The sequence below is a fragment of the Orycteropus afer genome, unplaced genomic scaffold, assembly GCF_000298275.1.
Source record: "Orycteropus afer afer isolate SDZICR_OR568_19922 unplaced genomic scaffold, OryAfe1.0 scaffold00059, whole genome shotgun sequence".
NCBI classification, from domain to species: Eukaryota; Metazoa; Chordata; class Mammalia; order Tubulidentata; family Orycteropodidae; genus Orycteropus; species Orycteropus afer.
The window spans coordinates 9,532,452-9,553,560 of record NW_006921646.1 but is presented as its reverse complement, the minus strand read 5'-3'; the positions used below and the strand labels follow the sequence as shown (position 1 = coordinate 9,553,560).

At 38.4% G+C, this 21,109-nt stretch overlaps 1 protein-coding gene across 1 annotated transcript in view; it reads left to right on the top strand.

Moving 5' to 3' along the window:
- The window catches only part of KIF6 (kinesin family member 6), a 645,852-nt gene that overhangs the window by 205,886 nt on the left and 418,857 nt on the right, over positions 1 to 21,109 (top strand). The window contains exons 8-10 of the mRNA XM_007939465.1: positions 3,640 to 3,783; positions 4,942 to 5,028; positions 12,708 to 12,811. Coding sequence (XP_007937656.1) covers positions 3,640 to 3,783; positions 4,942 to 5,028; positions 12,708 to 12,811 — 335 coding nt within the window. The remainder of the gene's footprint in view (positions 1 to 3,639; positions 3,784 to 4,941; positions 5,029 to 12,707; positions 12,812 to 21,109) is intronic.

Sequence of the window (21,109 nt, the reverse complement as noted above, 5' to 3'; positions counted from 1 at the left end):
CCAGCCTTCTGGTTAGCAGTCAAGTGCCTTAGGCACTATGCTACCAGAATATAGAATAAAATATATTCCTATATAAATATATAATGCAACTTTTATTTTTATTCTATATATTTGTTTAGCATTTATATATCTATATTTTATTCTATATAACTAATTTTTTTAACAATATAATGTACCAAAGGAGCTCTGGTGGGGTGGTGCCTAAGGCATTTGACTGCTAACCAGAAGGTTGGTAGTTCAAACCCACCAGCCACTCTGTGGAAGGAAGTTGGGGCAATCTACTTCTGTAAAGATTTATCACCTTGGAAACCCAATGGGGGTTGCTATGAGTTAGAATCAACTCAATGGAAGTAGGTAAGTGTAATGTACCAAGTGCTAGCCCTAGAACCTAGTGGTGACCAAAATAGAAACAGTCCTTGCCCCAAAGATCTCATGGTTCACTGTAGAAAGACATGCATTAAATAAGGTAACATAAATACGTAGCTGGAATCCAGGTGAGAGCTGTGAAGAGAAAGTAAAGAGTGAGGAGGGTCTGACCAAGACTGAGGGAACTGAGAACATATATTAAACAGATCCTTAAAAATGAGTGGGAGTATACCAGACCCGGATGAGGGGTGAGAACACGTCAGGCAGCAGGAACTGATCAGGCTGAGTGAGCATGTCAGCCTATAGTGCCAGCCTAGGGGGATTGACTCCATTCAAGGTCTCAAAGACATTCAAGGCCATTGATCCTGGGCTCTCTGAATTAATGTACCTGTTTCATATTCACTCCCTGAATCACTGCAGTTTCAACTCTTTATACTCAGGTGTCTTCATAGGAAAGACTGAGATTACAGCATAGGCTAGTGGAGAGAGATTAGCATGAGAGGAAAAAAGAACATGGCTATGACGTAGGCTTAGATTTGTGGTTGAGGAAATCTGAGTATAGCTGCTAGGGAGCAAGAAGGTAGATAGAAGAGAAATTGTGGGATTCAGAACTGACAGAAATGGATGAGTGAGAGAGAACCAACAAACACATATGGACAAGAATAATAAAAAAGAGTGGGCAGGTACTTAATGACATAACAGAATTGAAGGGCTTTGATAATTAAATTCTCTTTATATAATATTGTGTAGCTAATGAGACTGAGAGTGTAACACAATTTAGCTTAATTAGCTTCATTCCTTCATTTATTCATTCAACAAATTGTGATTGACTGTCCCCTGGGTGCTATGAGCTATGTTAGACAATGGGAATAAATGTATGATTGGGAACAGTCTGTGCTACCACAGTACCCAGGGAAAGAGCAAAGCATATAAACAAATAAATGCAATTCAGTAAGGTAAATGCAGTAATCAAAATCCATGTAAAGTGTCAATAATTAATTGTATTCTCTTTGTGTCAGTTTCAATATATATCTTGAAGATGAAATTGGAAATAGATTGCTCGGTAACCTGTCTTCCATTAATTAGCACAAATTAGTTATAGAAATTCCCTGCTGAGCTGCAGTTTTTCTTCTGGCCATAATTGTGAGACCTCACACCTGCTAGCAGGGTGCAGCCTTTTCTGAGTTGAATGAATGCACCTTATTGTGCTCATAAGTAAATATTTTTCTGTTTGCCAGAGTGTTGTTGGTTTTGGAGTCCTCCTTGTGCATGTAGTACTTTTTCCAAAAACTTAACTCAAAAACATTTTAAGCCACAATGACAGGGTGCATCTTGGCACTGGAAGCTGAGTCCATGGGAGAAGAAGGAAAGAGACATGCATGCTTGTTCTAACTAAACTTCCCCAAGTGCCCCTGGTGTGATCTGCGGTTTCTATCAGCCCAAATATCAAGTGAGAAACCACAGAATGGACAGTGTTTGTTCTCTTACCTCTTCACAAATCAGAAATGAGGCTGATTTTAGTTGGTTCTCCAACATAAGTGAAACTTCTCTGAGTGTCAGTTTCCACTTGGCTCCACTGACTGTGTTGTATATGGAATAAAAACTGATGGTTCTAGTGCCAGTTGTAACCACTCCGAAAATTTTTGTCAGTTTTCAGAGGATAATTTTCTGTATCCTTTTCAACTCCTTCAAAGAAAATCTCTTCAGCTCACTAAATAGTAAACTGAATTACTGGTTCCAAGCAACAGTCTCTAGATATGTGGAGATATTATTAAACATACTATGAGGTTCTACTCTTAAAGAGTGGCTTCAGAAACATTTTTCATTGAATGTAAACATGAAATCAAAATGGAAGTAAACGTTAAAAAGAAAAAAAAATTGTGACCACCTCCTTACCCCGTACCAATCAGAAGATAATTTGGTTCCTGCCCACGTTAAGGAGTCCAAAGTAGCTTCACAAAGTGACTTCACCTCTGCCTTCCTTCCAAACACCTGGCATTGCAGGGGCACTCTTAAGATTTGTATTTGCTCCAGGTGGCCGGGGCTTATTATGATTTTCCCTGTATCATCCTTGGACCTGGTAAGATACCTGTTCTGAGTCATCTTTGAAAGAAATGGCCTGTTTTCAGGTGCCATCAAGTCAGTTCTGACTCCTAGTGACCCTATGTATAACAGAATGAAACCCTGCCTGCTCCTGCACCATCCTCAAAATTGTTGCCATGCTTGAGCCCATCGTTGCAGCTACTGTGTCAATTCCATGAGTCTTCCCCTTTTTTGCTGACCCTCTACTTTACCTAGCATGATATTCTTCTCTAGGGACTTGTCCCTTCTGACAGCATGACCAAATTGCGAGAGACAAAGTCTGGCCATTCTCGCTTCTAAGGAATATTCCGAGTGTACTTCCTCCAGGACAGATTTGTTTGTTCTTCTAGCAGTTCATGGTACATTCAGTATTCTTCACCAACCATAATTGAAATGCATCATTTCTTTTGTGGTCTTTCTTATTCATTGTGCAGCTTTCATGTGCATATGAGGTGATTGAAAATACCATGGCTTGGGTCAGGTGCACCTTAGTCTTCAAAGTGACATAATTGCTCTTAAACGCTTTACACGGAGGTCTTTTGCAGCAGATTTGCCCAATGCAATACATTGCTTTATTTCTTGACTGCTGCTTCCATGGACATTGATAGTGGATCCAAGTAATGGTCTTGGGCTGGTTTATGTGCCTGAAACCAGCCTCCAAAGAGATCCTAAATAAAATTGTCTAAGCACCCCTCCACAACACTGAGAGCATTTGTTTTGTTTTGTTTTGTTTTACTAAGAAACATCTGGAAAAGGTCCCTTTTGATCCTTAAAACATTTCTGTGAGATACACAGGCATTCTAATCTCATGAAATAAGTGATTTTAAATAGTGATGGATACTAGAAAAAAAATAAAATAGTGTATCAGGCTGGGGACACGTGTGTTATTTTTGCTAGAGCATTTAGGAAAAAGCCTGTGAGGAGGTAAAAGCTGGGCAGAAGTTTGAATGATGGGAATTAGGAAGTCATGTGAAATCTGGGGCAAGAGAAATCCAGGTAGAAAGAACAACATGTTCCGAGGCTCTGAGGTGGGGACAAGCTCGGCATGTCGGAGCAGGAGCCGGAGTTTTGGTTGTCACTCTGTATTTAGTTATTTTTTCTTTTTGTATTTTTATTGCAATTGCAGCTCAGTTGTTTGTCAGATGTGTGTTTTCTGCTAAGTAATTCCATTATTTTTCTACTTTACCACAGGTTATCATTGCCCTTTCAGAAAAGCACCGCTCACACATCCCCTATAGGAATTCCATGATGACCAGTGTCCTAAGGGACAGTTTAGGAGGGAACTGCATGACAACCATGATCGCAACACTCTCTTTAGAAAAGAGGAACGTCGACGTACGTTGTTTGTTTGTTTTTCTGGTCTGGGTTTTTATTGCTAATGTATGAGATGGAGTTGAGGGTCCTGGTTGGGTTCCACCTTTTCAGCTTGGCTGGGATAAGCCTTTAGAGGTAAATACCATGTAGAGATTACAGCTTTGGATTATTTGCCAGCATTATAATAGCCTCATTTGAGAACTGACTTCATGTAGCACAGGATAGTTTGAAGAAACGTCACACACAGATTGTGGAAGGTCTGCTGGTGGCTTATTTACCTCAGCCAAAGAAATAAGAAAGATGACCTATCAGCTTCTCCTGCCCAATTTTGCTCCTGATTTCTAAAATCTTGGTAGTTTGAAGACATTCAAACTATCTAGGCATGTTACTGGGCAAAGCACCCAGGCTGCATTGGCAGAGCCTGGCAGTAGAATGACTTTCCTGGGTGGCTTTAGGGCTAGCTGGTGTTTCACATACTTCAGTTTAATGTTTGGGATCCAGAAGCTCTGCAAAAGAATGGAAAGCAGGAAGCACCAGGGGGCTTCTCAAAATAAGGCCAAGTCCTAAGTGCATTGTAAGATGCTTTGAAAAACCTTTCCTTTTGTTACAGGTATTTATTTGGTAGTGTCTTATGTTTTGGGATTATGGTGCCCACTAGGATTATGATTTTAAATGTATTTCTGGTGGCACAATGGTTAAGGCATTCAGCTGCTAATCAAAAGGTGGGTGGTTGTAAACCAACAGCCATTCTGCAAAAGAAAGATGAGGCAGTCTGCTTCTGTAAAGATTTATAGCCTTGGAAACCCTTTGGGGCACTTCTACTCTGTCCTGTAGGGTTTCTATGAGCCAGAATTTATTAGTTGGAAGTGGGTTTGTTTTTTAGGGATATTTTAATTTAATAGACCAGTGGTTGGAAAACACATACCAGCTGCTACTTAGGGCCTCTGGATCTACCACAATTGTGTTATCTTTTATTCAACCAAAACAAATATTTGATAAAATATAATGTTCTAGAGCAAAGCTCCCTAATTTGGAGACTTGTCTTTTTCTCATTGTATCTTATTCGTATCACTTTTTAGGTGTGCATCTTTGTGTGTGTGTGAACAAAAATTAAGTTTTCTCTAGAGAGAATTATCTCTCTATGACATAACATTTTAAGGACACATTTTGCTTTCTTAGGAATCTATATCTACCTGCAGATTTGCACAACGAGTGGCACTCATAAAGAATGAAGCTGTTCTTAATGAAGAAATTGATCCCAGATTGGTAAGCAACATTTGATTGACTATGTTAAAAAGTCATAGTATATCAAAGATTCACTAAAGTTTGTACTGTACTGTACTGTCTGCCAGGCAGTGTCCTAAGTACTTGAAGTTTATTAACTCATTTAATCTTCATATCAGTGTTATGAGTCAGTGGTGTCTCTATCTCCATTTTACAGACGATGAAACTGAGGCATAAAGATTCTAAATACCTTGCTCAGGGTCTCAGTGCTGATAAGTAGCACAGCCATGTTTCAAACCCTGGCAGCCTGGTCAAGACTCTCTGCTCTTGACTACAGTTCACAGTTGCTTCCCAATTAAGATGTGCTGTGATTCTTGGGGACTCATACAGCATAATATAAATGTAATGTTTTATGCAGGGCTTAACAAAAACAAACTCCCTGCCATCGAGTACATCCTGACTCATAGCAATCCCTCCTTGGGTTTCTGAGGTGGTATGTCTATGGATGTAGATTGCCAAATCTTCTTTCCAAGAAGTAGCTGTGAGTTTGAACAGCCAGCCTTCGGGTGAGCAATCAGATGCCTTAGGCACCATGCCACCAAAAAACATCAATTTAATGATCTAGGAACAATTATAAGTAAACCATCTTTTGAAAAACTTAAGAAGCTCAGGTGATGTAGTGCCTAAGGCATTTGACTCCTAACCAAAGGCTGGAGGTTCAAACCCACCAGACACTCCGCAAAAGGAAGACCAGACAATCTAGTTCTGTAAAGATTTGCCACCTTGGAAACCCAAAAGGGGACATTATGAGTTGGAATTGGCTCAATTGCAGTGAGTTTGGTTTGGTTTTCGTTTTCGTTTTGAAAAGCTTATAGAGAATCACAGATCCTAATGGTTATTAGGGAGCTCTGGTAGCATAGTGGCTAAGACACTTGCCTGCTAACCAGATGGCTGGCGGTTCAAACCCACCAGCCACTCCTCGGAAGGAAGGTTGGGCAATCCTACTTCCGTAGTGATACTGCCTTGGAAACCCAAGGAGGGGTCGCTATGAGTCGGGTTTGACTCGACGGCACATAACAACAACAACAACAATGGTTATTAAATAGAATCAGGTTTTGCATAAAAATTAATAATCAGCTTTATTGCTATATCAGTGGCCAAGTTTCTAGTTTATCACAACAAATCCTGCTTTATCGAAGTGCTTTTTTTTTTTAAGCAAAAATATTTACAAGTTACATATAAAGCTGCTCATTATAATTTCAGATATTTTCTCCTTTCTCTATTTTGTTAGAAGCTCTGGTGGCGTAGTGTCTAAGGCATTTGACTGCTAACCAGAAGGCTGGTGGTTCAAACCCACCAGCCACTCCTCAGAAGGAAGGTTGAGCAATCTACTTCTATAGTGATACTGCCTCGGAAACCCAAGGAGGGGTCGCTATGAGTCGGATCCGACTCGATGGCAGTGAGTTTGTTTTTTGGTTTTTCTATTTTTTTAGGCTTCTATAAAATGGAATGTAACACTGTCAACTCATGTCAATGTTGAAAATATTGAGATAAAATATCTCAATTTTATAGAATTCCATAATGTAGATTATATTATTTTTCAAATAATTTTGCTTTTAAATACATTTCTCTTGAAAATAAGCTGATGTAGTAGTCTCTATTAGGAGCTCTGGTATCATAGTGGCCATGGCATTTGACTGCTAACCAGAAGGCTGGCGGTTCAAACCCACCAGCCACTCCTCGGAGGGAAGATTGGGCATTCTACTTCCATAGTGATACCACCTTGGAAACCAAGGAGGGGTCACTATGAGTTGGGTCTGACTCGATGGCATATAACAACGACAACAACTGTAGTCTGCATTATACAAATGATGGGAAATCTTACCAATAATGCTTCCTTTACAAATATCTGTTTTATCGTGATTACCCCAGGAGCACCAAGTCCCCTGATAAAATTCTCTTCTGGAGAAACCAATGAATGAAGAAGGATCTTTTTCCTTGATGCCTGTCTTGGTCAGATAGCAGCATGACAGCATAGTGCCCCAGCTGGAAACAAAGAGGTAGAATTCAAAGGCAAGAGTCAAGGGGAATTGAACCCTTTGAATAAATTCTTCTGCTGTCCCTATTATGCCAGCAGCCTTATAGTTTAACTGTACAGAATGGGAATTGTCACAGAGTCATTAGCCTGAAGATAAATTACTTCATGATTCAAAGAAAATAAACATATTACACATTAGAGGTTTTTCTTTTTTGAATAAACATATTCAAATTGGAGGAGATTTTCTTTTTTACATTTGGTTAGAGAGACTTTTCCTTGAAGCAATATGAGGAATTTGAAGAAAGGTGAACATTATCATGTGTTTGATGTAAGTCTGTGTTTGATGTAAGTCTGTGAAAGATTTAAATAAAAGAGAAATCAGGAGTCAAAAGCTAATAGCTGATAATTGAACAAATGTTGAGGTCTTCGTGGTGCAAAATAACCTGGTAATTTACAAGTGTTGTTTCCTGGTCTCTTTTATAATTGCTTCTAAATACTAACATTACTGTTCATTATTTTATGCACGAAACTTGTCTGAAGCACAAGTGACAATTGAAAATTAGTCCTCAAAACTACCCACAATATATGATACAACTTGGGTTGCGTGTGCTAGGTCTTAGTCCCAAAACTTAAATGGCAAGTTTGGAACCAAGTTCATATGATCTGGATCACCAAGGATTTGCCTTGCTTTCTTTACAGTATTAGTACCTCAAAGGAATGAGGTAATAAATGAAATCTGAGTAAGGTCAGAGTTTTGACTGGGAATAGGGCCAAATCATCTCAGGATGACTCCAATTCCAAAAGAAGTGCCTGTAGTAATTTGATGGGAAGTGTGATTATAAAAATCTCAAAACCATGAAAATTTGGCTTTGTTTTGAGATTTTCATTTGATACAACAGAAAAATAATTTAGTTGTGAGATTTGACCTTGAAATTCTACCTAAAAGTAGAAAATAGGGAACATCATTAATTTAGTAGAGAGAGGGCTTAAATGAACGATTCACATAGTTCTTGTCTGAGAATTTCCATGCTGCATAACTTGATGATTCCGAGAATGTGTTTGAAAAAAAGCAAACAGAACCCATTCAATTCTGTGCATTTGAGTTCTAGAAGTAAGGACATGTTAAATATAGTCAATATCATGTTTTTGGGACTTCCAGAGCTGTTGATGTAGTCCAGATAGCCTGAAACCCACCTATATAAAATGTAACATACATCTTTTAAAATAGATACCTGAGGTTGATGGAGATGAGTGCATTCTCCTAGGGCCAGAAACAAACCTGAGGCTACAGTGCTGGAGTGGAGGAATGAAGGAGGTTGTAACAAAAAGAAGTCCAGGTCCTATGACCTTGCAGTGTGAATGTGAACCTAAGTACCTCCCCAACATGAAATGGTGGAAAGGTGAACCAGAGTGAAATCTACTCACTGAAACAGGGAGATGTTAGGGAAGTTCACCTACCGTAGCCTGGATTCTAGGTAGAAAAAACAGGGATTTCTCTGAAGATTTGAAGTTCTAGGCTCTGCCTCAAGTAAGTTTGAAGTTCAAGCATATATAATTCCTGAGTCTGATATGTCTCAAGTCAAGAAGATAGAAAATGAACTATAAAGGAAATCAAAAACAGGAAAAAGAAATGAAAAAGAGCAAACATGAATTAAAACAAAAGTCATCACAGAGATAGAATGGAGAGAAACAACAAAAGCTGAAGTTTTTGTTTTGTTTTAAAATAGATTAACAGAATAAACAAATCTCCAAATGATAAACTTAAAAAAATGAAGGCATAAAATAGAGAAAATAATATTTGGAATGAAAAGGGGACATACCTATAGGTGTAGAAGGTATTTTAAGATAATAGGAGAGTACTTTGAATGACTTTAGACTAATAAATTTGAAAATTTGAACAAAATGCACAATTTGTTAGAAAAATTTAATACCAAAACCAATTCAGAAAGAATTTTAAAAAACTGAAAGAAAAGAATGCAGTAGACCCATTTTTCCCCTAAGGTTTGAATAATAGCATAGTTCAAGGAAGAATAAAAACTGCATTCATCCTAGTTTGTGTTTTAGAAATTTTTCATTATGATCATAAGATCACTAAAATGTTATGTGATGTCATGGCATAACCAAACGCACCGCCATCAATTCCAACTCATAGGGATATACTATAGTTGGATTTGATTCAAGAGTTTGAGGCTAATTTATCATTAGAAAAATATTTACTGTATATTAATACACAATAAAAGAAAAAAGCTATGGAAAAAATAAAGACCAAACTTAGGATAATGGTGACTCAGAATTAGAGAAAGCTGTACAAGGGTAGGAGCTTCAAAAAGGTCCATAACATTTTATTTCATAAGCTAAGTAGTAGGTAACGTGAGTGTTCACTATATTATTCTTTATGTCCTTTTGTGTATCTGAAATGGTCCATATTTAAAAAAAAAATGATTTCATGAATTAAGGTGATTCACCACATTCAGAGATTACAAGAGAAAAGGTTTATGGTCATCTCACTAAATGCATAAAAAGCATTTAATAACAAACATCTATCTATGCTTCTAAAAGACTTGTCAAACTATGAATATAAGTGAACATCCTTAAACTGATGAAGAGTACAGCCAAAAACCTACAGCAAACATCATATTTAAAGGTGAACTGTTTGAAAAATAAGATAGGACTATCTTAAGCATTGTGAAGTCCTAGATAGGACAATGAAGCAATGAAAAGAAATATAATGTATGATGGTTAGAAAAGAAGGGAAAAACTTGTCATTACTTGCAGTTTATTTGATTGCCTATATAGAATATTTAAGAGTTTTTAATGATAAACAGAAGCCAAAAAAAAGTTCATAAACTTACTGGGTACATAACCCGTACTTAAAAATTAACTATCTTCCTATACAACATAAGCCACCAATTAGGAAATGCAATTTTATAAATATTCCATTTACAATACCAACAAAACCTTTAACATGCCTGTTAAAAAATCTAATTGAGGACATGTAAGATTCTTATAACTGAAAAAAAAGCAAGCCCACTGCCATCTAGTTGATTCTGACTTATAGCAACCCCCATTGGGTTTCTAAGGCCATAAATCTTTACAGAAGTAGTTGCCTCATCTTCCTCCCACAGAAGAGCTGGTGGGTTTGAACCACTGACCTTCTGGTTAGCAGCTAAATGCCTTACCCACTATGCCACTATAATACCTTAATGTATTTATAGAAAATTATAAATCTGAATTGAAAGGAATCAGAGGATGGCTATGCCATGTTCATGAGTGGAATGATTCAATATCATTAATTTGATAAGTCTTTCCAAATTAATCTTTCAATCCGATGAAATTCCAGTTAAAATTTGAGTAGTAGGACTTTTGTAGTCAAACATTTATATGGAAGAGCAAATGGTCAAGAGTAGCCAAGTCTGTTTTGAAAAAGGACAAGATGGAAGGACCTGTCCCTATTTAGATGGCAAAATTTATTTGACATAGTAAATAAAAGTGTGATATTGGCATACAGGGAGCTCTGGTAGCATAGTGCCTAAGGCATTTGACTGCTAACCAGAAGGGTGGTGGTTCAAACCCACCAGCCACTCCTCGGAAGGAAGGTTGGGCAATCCTACTTCCGTAATGATACTGCCTCAGAAACGCAAGGAGGGGTCACTATGAGTCAGATCCGACTCGACGGCAAATAACAACATTGGCATACATATAGTCCAATTAGAAATATTTTCAACAAGTAGCCCAGAAACAGATGCATTTATATGTGAAAACATGTTATATAACAGGATTATAATTGTAAATCTCATGTATTTGACCATATGAGAAAAATAAAATTAGATTGCGCTCTCATACCTTCTACAAAATAAAGTCCACCTAGGTTTGTCATACTGTGGCAGCTTATGTGTTGCTATGAGGCTGGAGGCTATGCCACTAGTATTTAAATACCAGCAGAGTCACCTAAGAAAGACCAACGAAGAACTGATGCCTTTGAATTGTGGTGTTGGTGAAGAATACGGAAAACACCATGGAGTGCCAGAAGAATGAACAAATCTATCCTGGAAGAAGTATAGCCAGAATGCTCTTTAAAAGTGAGAGTGGCCAGACTTAATCTCACTGACTTTGGTCATGTGGTCAGAAGGGAACAGTCTCTGGAGATGGATATCATGCTTGGTAAAGTGGAGGGTCAGAGAAAAAGGGTAAGACTCTCAACAAGATGGATTGACACTGTGGCTGCAGCCATGGGCTGAAGCATAGCAAGAATTGTGAGGATGGCACAGGACTGGGCAGTGTTTCGTTCTGTTGTACATAGGTCACTATGAGTCAGAGTAGGCTTGATGGCACCAAACAACAACAACAACAACAAATTTAAAAGCAAAGCTTTAAAACCTTTAGAAAAACACATACAGGAAAATATTTCTATTGCTCTGTATCCTTAAGGCAGATTTTTCCTTAAGAAAGACACAGAAGTACAACTTATAAAGCAAGAAGTTAATAAATTAGATTATATTAAAATGTAAAACTTTCATTTAAGAAAAAGAAGACTACAAAGCAAAAAAAGATGCCGTTGGTTGGGAAACAACATGTGCATTGCATAAAACTCACAAAAGATCCACATCCAGAATATATGAAGAAGCCTGAAAAACAGTAAGGAAAAGAAAATCAACTTACATAATTTAATTGAAACAGAGACACGAATATGAATAAATTATTCACAAAAGAGGAAACCCAAATAGCCAATATTCATATGCAAACATGATCAGCCTCACTAAAATCGGGAAAATGCAAATGAAACTACATGAGATACCATTTTACCAGACTGGCCAAATTAAAATGCTTATACCACACAGTGGCAAGTATATGGGAGAAGCAAGAACTTACAAGAAGCAAGAACTTACAAATATAGCTGGTGGGAATGTAAATTTGAACAACTACTTTGAAGAGCAATTTAACAGTACACAGTAAGGGGAAGATGCACATACCCTACCACCAAGTAATTCTAGTTCTGGGTATATACTATAGAAACACTCTCACGTGTGTCCAATGAAATTTATAATAATGTTCACAGCAACATTAGTTGTGATTACAAAAGTAAAAAACCTAAATGCCAGTCAACAGGAGACATAAATAGATAAATTGTAATATATTCCTTTACTAAAATATTATATATCCATGAAAATTAATGAACTAGAGCAACATTAAGCAATATGAATAATTAAAAAAAAAAAAACATAATGTAGGAGGGGAACTAGTTGCAATTACAATCAGTATGGTAACATTACATAAAATGTAAACCATGCAAAATGATACCATACATTATTTATGGATCTATCCTCCATATGGAGTAAATGTATGAAAACATGTAGCGAAATGATACCCACTAAATGCCACACAGTGATCACCCCAGGAAGGATGGAAGGGGAATGGGATTGTAGAGTTACACAAGAGGATTCCAGTTACATCAGTAATGTTGTGTTTGCTATTTAAAAAGAAAAAAAAAGATTCTAGAACTATTTTGGCAAAATATTAAGATTTTACAAAGCTGGGTGGTAGATATGGGAATGCTTTTTATATCATTCTCTAGCCATTTTTGTATTCTTAAAATATTTTATAATTTCAAAAGATATATGTTCTCTATCTCCAAGTTTACCTTAATGACAAGTTAATATTTACTCTCCCACCTTGCCATTTGTAGATGATTATACGTTTACAGAAGGAAATACAGGAACTGAAGGATGAACTAGCCATTATCACTGGGGAGCAAAGGACAGAGGCACTTACGGAAGCAGAGGTCCTTCAGTAAGCCTGCAAACTTTTTTTTTTCTCTCTAACAGTGCAAGTTTGTGTTAACTTCTTTGTTGGCCCTAATGTTATAAATTCACCTCAAAGCATGAATGTCTCCTGGGACAGTCTGAAATTGCATTGAGGCGCCAGTTAAGGGTGGCAGCTTTCCATGAAAAGCTGGATAAGGCTGGCAGTGTTTCTGCCGCCTCAGCTTTGAGGAAGTAAAGAACAGAGCATAGAGAAGATGGGAATATCCTTCTCATGCCAGCTAAGAAAAGAGATTGTATAATAGTCATGCAATTTTAAAACACGTACACCAAACACTCTTAAACTGTGAATCTCAGATTTGAAAAGAATTCAAGAAACGTCCTTTGTATTGAACAGCAACTTGCTGTAAGCACCAATTTATCCCATGCCAAAGTAAGCTCTTTCCTCTAATAAATAGATGGCCCATATAGTATAGTTCAAACACTTGAAATGGGAATGAAAGCAGGTATTCAGGGATTTATACAAATGCGGCATCTTTCAGAGCCTTTAGATTTGCAGCCATATGGTGTATCAGTGGCACAGTGTAGCTTTCATTCTCTCTCTGATCATGAGCCACACTAGTGGGCTTTCTTATTTCTGTGCTGCATAGTAAACATTTGTAGAGTGGTAATAATGGACTAGACTTAAAAGGCAGTAGTATTTTCTATTTTCAAATAAGGAATTGAGTTACACAAGATTTTTTTGAAAGCCTCCTGCCATTTCATCTTGCCCTTCCTTGGCAGAGAAAATGGTAAATAGTAGTAACAATAAAAGTAGTTTTCTTTAAACTGTTTTATGGCTGCCCCAGAGGTAGCTCTAGAGCTTGAGAAGTCTTGAACAAGGCTTATGTTATATCTGAAGCTCCGCCTTGGAAACCCAAGGAGGAGTTGCTATGAGTCGGATTCGACTCGACGTCAGTGAGCTTGGTTTTTTTTGGCTCATTCCTATAGGATATCCTCAAAAAAAAAGCAAAAAAAAAAAAAAAAAAAATTGCCATGAAGTTGATTCCAGCTCATGGCAACCTGTAGGATAGAGTAGAACTGCCATATAGGGTTTCCAAGGCTAAAAATCTTTACAGAAGCAGACTGTCTCATCTTTCTCCCATGGAGCAGGTGATGGGTTCAAACCTCTAAACTTTTGGTTAGCAACTGAGCACTTAACTGCTGTACCACCAGAGCTCCTTTAATTCTAGGACATTGTGTTTAATAATATGATAGTCCCCTATGACTTTCCTTCAAAAAAACTGCTTTGTGGCATATTTTCAATTAATGTGAAATATATTGCCAAAATTACATTTTTTAGAATTTCATGTCATTCCTTGAAATAATTTGGGATACCTTAGATATTGAGAAACTCAAAGTGAGAATTCCTTCACTATGGTGTTCCCTCTCCCACCAAAAAAAAAGAGAGAGAGAGAGCTTAGCAATTATTATCTTTGAAGATCTCAGTTTAGAATTTTAGTCTCCGTGTTAGAGTCCAACCAGCAAAACAAAACCACCCTAGACCTTTCAACAAAATAATTTAATATAGGGAATTGGTTACATAAGAGATGGTATTGCTGAGAAGCTAAACAGAATGATGCAGCACCCCAGAGATCAATAACAGCAGGAACCTCCTGCATTCCTACAGCTAGAGAGATAATGGGAGAAGATAATGTTACGAAAGCCTCCAAGCTGGAGCTGACTAGCAAGAGCACCAGAATGAGTGCTCTCTGATAGGAGCAAAAGTCCTGTAGACCACAGGTGCTATCTGTGACTTCATTCAAGGGTCGAGGGAGCCCTGGTTTCTATCCTCATTCCACCTTGCAGTCTTCTACCAGTGCCTCACCTTGTTGAACTTATCCAGAATCCAGTAGTTAAAAGAGTCAGGCAATTTAGTTTCTTGTGATACAGAGTCAGAGAAGGGAAGGATGGAAATTGGATCTAAGAGCAAAAAGAGAAATGACCAGCATATCAAATAAACCAAACAAACACACTTGCTGCCATCAAGTCAATGCTGACTCATAGTGACACCCATTGGGTTTCCAAGGTGGTGAAATCTTTAAGGAAATAGATTGTCCCATCTTCCTTCCACAGTGTGGCTGGTGAGTTTGAACCACCAACCTTCTGGTTGCAGTCAAATGCCTTAGGCACTGCACCACCAGAGCTCCTTAGCTTATCAAATAAGGACCATAAAATCTTCAGCGTTTTCACTAATTTCTGTATTCTTATATATATTCTGTAGGAGCCTCAGTTTAAGGGAAAAATGCATGGTGAGAAAGTGCATGCTGTAGATTCCCTCCACTGCACCAAATCTTGGGAATTATAGAACTGATAATGAAACACATGAATCTCTAGCTATAACCAAAAATAAGACAGTGACTTCTTAAAGGACTAGAAGCTTCAAGGAACTACTGAAATATTGACAAGTGGAGATGAGAGAGGCAAGAGAAAAGAATAGACTAGGACATGAGTACATCATCTTGAAGGCTCCATGTCTGCAAGAGCTGGAACCCTAACATAAGAGAGGGCTGGAAATAGCCAACTAGTGTCTTGCTGTGCAATACAATAGTATTGGAAGCATTTGCCCTTATAAATCCTGTGCACTTCTCTTTCTCATTTCTACCTACTGAGTCAGTGCTTAGGATGAAGAAACAGAGAAGGGCCCCAGGTAGCTGATGATGTCCAGGCAGAAAGGAACCAGATTAACTCTGAAGATGAGCTGTTGTGACGTATAGCCAAACACAGTGCTCTGCCCACTCCCTCATTCTCACTGAAAACAGGAGCACAATCTCCCCCTGAAACATTTGTTTCAGCCCCTCACACCAGGCTGGCTGCACAGGATAAGATAGATGGGATGAGTTCACAATCAGGAATGACTAGATGTATGAGGACTACTGATACTGAGAGAGGTAAGAGCAAGAAAAATTTATAGCATAGAGGACTTTAAAACTGAACTTTACAAGACTAGTTTATGTCCTTAGAGAAATAAACAATGGTACTGCATTCATGAAACAAGAACAGAATATTGATTCTTATAAAACTACCAAAAAGGTGGTTGTTGTTGTTATGTGCCGTCAAGTCAGACCCGACTCAGGCGACCCCTCCTTGGGTTTCCGAGGCAGTATCACTTCGGAAGTAGATTGCCCAACCTTCCTTCCCAGGAGTGGCTGGTGGATTTGAACAGCCAGCCTTCTGGTTAGCAATCAAATGCCTTAGGCACTACGCTACCAGAGCTCCTACCAAAAAGGAGATCTTGGAAAAGAAAAAATACAGTTTTTGTCATTAAGAACTTTATAGATTGCTTAGTAGCAGAATGAGAGAAACTAGCAAATTAGTGAGCTAGGAAGATAGGGGCTAATGAATTATTTCAGACAATCGAGAAGAAAGGGATGAAGAGAATTTTTAAAAGAAAAAGTCATGAAGAATAGCTATAGATTTACCAATATATATATCAATATATACCTTGTGTCCCCAAAAAAGATCTGTTGAAGTCTTAACCACTGTACCTGTAAATGTGACATTATTTGAAGAAGTAGGGTTTTTCTTCACAGATGCTTTCAGTCAAATTAACAAGGTCATACCAGAGAAGGGTTGATCCTAACCCTATAAGACTGGTGTCATATGAAAGGGGAGAAAAGCCATGGAAACAGAGTCACACACAGGGTGAAGATGCCATATGAGGATCCAACTACAAGACAAGGAATGCCAAGAAACTCAGGGCTACTAGAAGCTAAATGAGACAGGAAAGGATCTTCCCCTAGACCATAGTCCTACCAACTCCATAAATTGAGACTTCTAACATCATAGCAACTATTAGAAAATAAATCCTGTTCTTTAAAACCATCCACTTTGTGGTATTTTATTATGGCAGCCCTAGGACATTAAGTCGGAAGGAAGGTTGGGCAATCCTACTTCCGTAGTGATACTGCCTCGGAAACCCAAGGAGGGGTCGCTATGAGTCAGGGCTGACTCGATGGCACATAACAACAACAACAACAGGACATTAAGACCCTACCTAATAGAAAAGGAGCTGTCTTAGGTGTCTAGGGCTAGTGCTGCTATAACAGAAATACCACAAGTGGATGGATTTAACAAACAGAAATATATTTTCTCATTTTCTAAATGTCTGGATTCAGGGCACCAGCCTTAGGGAAAGCCTTTCTCTTTATGTAGGCTCTAGGGAAAGGTCCTTATCTCCTTTCAACTTCTATTGAATTTCCCAGAATTCCTTGGAGATTTCCATGTATCTTGGTATCAGTCTTCTTCTGGGTCTAGGATGTTCTCAGTGCAGGGACCCTGGGTTCAAATGACACATTCCACTCTGGCTCTTTTTTCTTGGTGGTAGTCATGTCCCCCTTTATCTGCTTGCTTTTTGTCCTTTTATCTTTTGTAAGATAAAAGGGGATGCGTGCCACATCCCGGGAAAAGTCCCCTTCCATCATATCAGGCTGTGACCTGAGTAAGACTGTGACCTAATCCCCTTACAACTAATTGGCTGATCACTTCAGATCACATCATGGAGGATGATTACACCATTACATAACTGCCAAATTCCATCATTACATAACTGCCAAACCACTGAGAATTATGGCCTGGCCAAGTTGACACATATTTTGGGGGGCACAATTCAACACATGACAGGAGCCCTGGTAATTCAGTGGCTAAGTACTCAGCTGCTCGCCAAAAGGTTGGCAGTTTGAATCCACTAGCCACTCCATAGGAGAAAGATGTGGCAGCCTGCTTCCATAAAGATGACAGCTTTAGAAATGCTACGGGCAAGTTCTACTCTGTCCTACAGAGTTACTGTGTGTTGGAATCAACCTGACAACAACTAAGAATGAGTACTTAATCGGAGCTTGTAGAGGAGAATATAGAGCTAATGTGCAGGAGCCAATTGTCAAAGAAATGATACCTAGTAATTGCCTACGATCAAAAAAAGACACAAAGCTTCAGAATGAAAAGATTACCATGTACTGAGCATTCCAGTCATGTTGTATAAAATGTGTAGAACTGAAAATATGGGGGGAGGGGGAAATTCTAAAAGTTGCTAGAGAGGGGAAAAAATTATTAAAAGTCAAGAATCGAATTTAGAGCAGACTTCTCATCAACAGCTCTGAAAACAAGAACTCCTAGTAGTGAAAAACAAGACAAAACAGGCCTTTGAATGTTGATTTCTGTGTCTAAACGAATTAGTATTCAAATGTAAAGGTGATATAAAGGCATTTTCAGACATACAAGCTCATAAAGTTTACCACTCAAGACCCTCTCTGCAAGAGCTTATTGTTAGTTGCCATTGAGTCAGTTCCAACTCATGGTGACCCCATATGTGTCAGAGTAGAACTCTTTTATTCTAATTTTCAAGGCTGTGACCTTTCAGACCTGCTGGCACTCTGAATTCAGACTTCTCGTCTCACAGCAGCTGTGAGAAAATAAATTTCTGTTCTTTAAATCCACTCGTTTCATGGTATTTCATTGTGGCAGTCCTAAAAATCTAAGACACTACCAGGCCTGTCTTCCAAGGTGTCTCTGGTCAGGTTCAAACTGCCAGCCTTTTTGCTAGTAGTTTAGCACTTAACCATTTGCACCACCCAGGGGCCTCTGGAAGAACTAGTATAGACTATAACTCCAGCAAAAAGAAAAATGCCATGAATAAGAAATAATGAAAAAACTGTCATGTCTTCTTCATGATACTAGACACTGTATAATATTTATCCTGTGTTTTGCTAAAATTATTTGCCATTTATTAAATAAATGATTTCTTCCTATTTAAAAGTTTTTCAAATAATGATAGAATTTGCATCCACACGAGTTTTGGGGAAGGGCACAGAATGAAGAGAAACAAATTTGGGATAACAGATTTAAAATACTGAAGGATTCTCAGGTCCTAGATTGATTTCTGGTGATCCATAGAGGAAACATACAAATGCCAATCTGGAGATTCTGCATTGTCAGTATCTATATCTATATCTATATCTATATCTATATCTATATCTATATCTATATCTATCTATCTATCTATCTATCTATCTATATATATTCAGTACCATTAGTTTTTGTCCACTTGTGGGTGTGATTAGTTAATTTAGTTTTATTTATTAATTCACTGTTTATTATTCATCTAATATTCACAAAACTCACAACTCTACCCTACACCCTGAGAAGAACACAAAGATGAACAAGACCTAGATAAGCTCTCCATAGACTCACAGTTTCGTGGTGGCAACACACACAAGCACAAATGATGCATGATGCAATATATAAGTATTATGAAGAGCTATAAGCATAACACAATGAGATTGCAGAGATAGTAATGATTAATTTTGAGTTCACAAATCATGTCAAAGTAGTTCTTGTGTTACTAAATAAACATCAACAATTCTCCGATTGTGGTGGTAAAGTTTGTGTGTTAACTTGGCCAGGCCTGATTGAGTGGCTGGGCAGCTGGATGTAGTATTCCCCATGATGAAACTGATAATCAACTCCATGGTGGAATCTACTGTGAGCAGCTGAGTAGCTGCCTTAAGGATGTGATCTGCTTCACGTGTATAAAGAGAAGCCTTGGGAACAGTCTCTAGCTTATGGCACGCTTGAACTCTGCACATAGCTGTGTCGTTGTTTAGCAGCTTGTTATGCTCTGCCGACCTTGGGACTTTTACTGGACTTGCATTAATGGCCTGCCATGTGATTTGGTAATATTGCAACTGTGCCTTTGTATTTGCCAACCTTGGGCTTGTTAGCCTCAGCAGCCGGTAGCTGCCTGAGTAAAGATACGCCTCTAGCTTCAGTGGGCCAGGAGCAAGAGGCAGAGCTGAAGCCCAAGGTGGAAGGGCTTTGACCCAGCCCCTAGAGCCTAGCACTTTGAACTCGGACTTCTAGCCTCCTGAACTGTAAGAGAATAAACTCCTGTTTGTTCAAGCCATCCCATTTGTGGTATATTTCTGTCAGAGCAGTAATAGGTAAGCACAACACCATGTAATGACTTTATGTAATGACTTTTGTAATGACTACTGTCAAGATAATTGTTCAATATGGTATCACATCTTATTAGTGATTCCTGATCAGAAGTTAGGGAGAACAAATGCTGCAAACCACATCCACCCTGCCAAAACAAAGCATCTGGTTTCACAGTAATCCAGTAAGTTTAGTGTTTGTTCAGGTAACATGTTTTGATATCATTGTTTTTATTATATGTGGTAGTTAAAGTTGTCTGTCAACTTGGCTAGCCCTGGTTGAGTGGCTGGGAAGCTGGTGGTAGTTATTCCCCATGATGAGACTGGTAATCTACTCCATGCTAGAATCTACCACAAGCAACTGAGTGGATGCTTGAGGGATGTGGTCTGCTTCCCGTATATAAGAAGCCACTTTGGGAATGGTCTCTAGCTTATTGCATGTTTGAACATTTAATGTAGCTGAGTTATTGTTCAGCAGCCTGCCATGCTCTGCTGATCTGGAACTTTTAATGACTTTAATTAATGGCTTGCCATGTGGCTTGGTAATACCAGGACTGTGCCTTTTTACTTGTGGACCTTGGGTTTGTCAGCCTCAGCAGCCAGTAGCTGTTTGAGTGAAGAGATGCCTCCAGCTCCAGTGGACCAGGAGCAGAAGGCAGAGCTAAAGCCCAAGGTTGAGGGGCTGTCACCCAGCCCCTAGAGCCTGGCACTTTGAACTCAGACTTAAAGCCTCAAAATTGTAAGAATGAACTCCTGATTGTTAAGGCCATCCCATTTGTGGTATATTCCTGTCAGAGCAGCACTAGGTAACCAGAACATTATATTATTGTTGCAGTTATATTTTTCCATATTTAGCTAATTAAATATTACAATCTAAAATATGATAGTTTTAAATAAGTCCTTTTAAAGTTTAAAGTGAAAGAGATAAGTTAGAAATGTCTCCGTAATGTGTCACTGCTGTTTATCACTGTTATTTTGTACTTCTTGGTGTTCTAAGGCCCCTGGACATTTATCCAGGACTGTGAATCAGCTTTAGTCCTCTCACTGCACTCAAACTCCCCAGATGGTGGGGCAAGAGGGTTGGCAATAGTGTTGGAGAGAGCAAGAGCCCCAGAGCGTGGGAGAACTGAGTGGCAGAAATGTTTTAGCCGTTGTTTACTTCTTTATTTCACTGATTACTGCTTATGCTGACTGGCATGACAAAAGCACATTCCTGTTGGAGATTCTCTGAAGGATATCAGAGAGCAGATATTTAATAGACGTGATATTCTATGTAGTATGTATTGGGCAGTTCGGAGATGTCTGTTAACATACAACTCTAACATTTTATTTAACTGTTTTCTGAAATTTCAGTT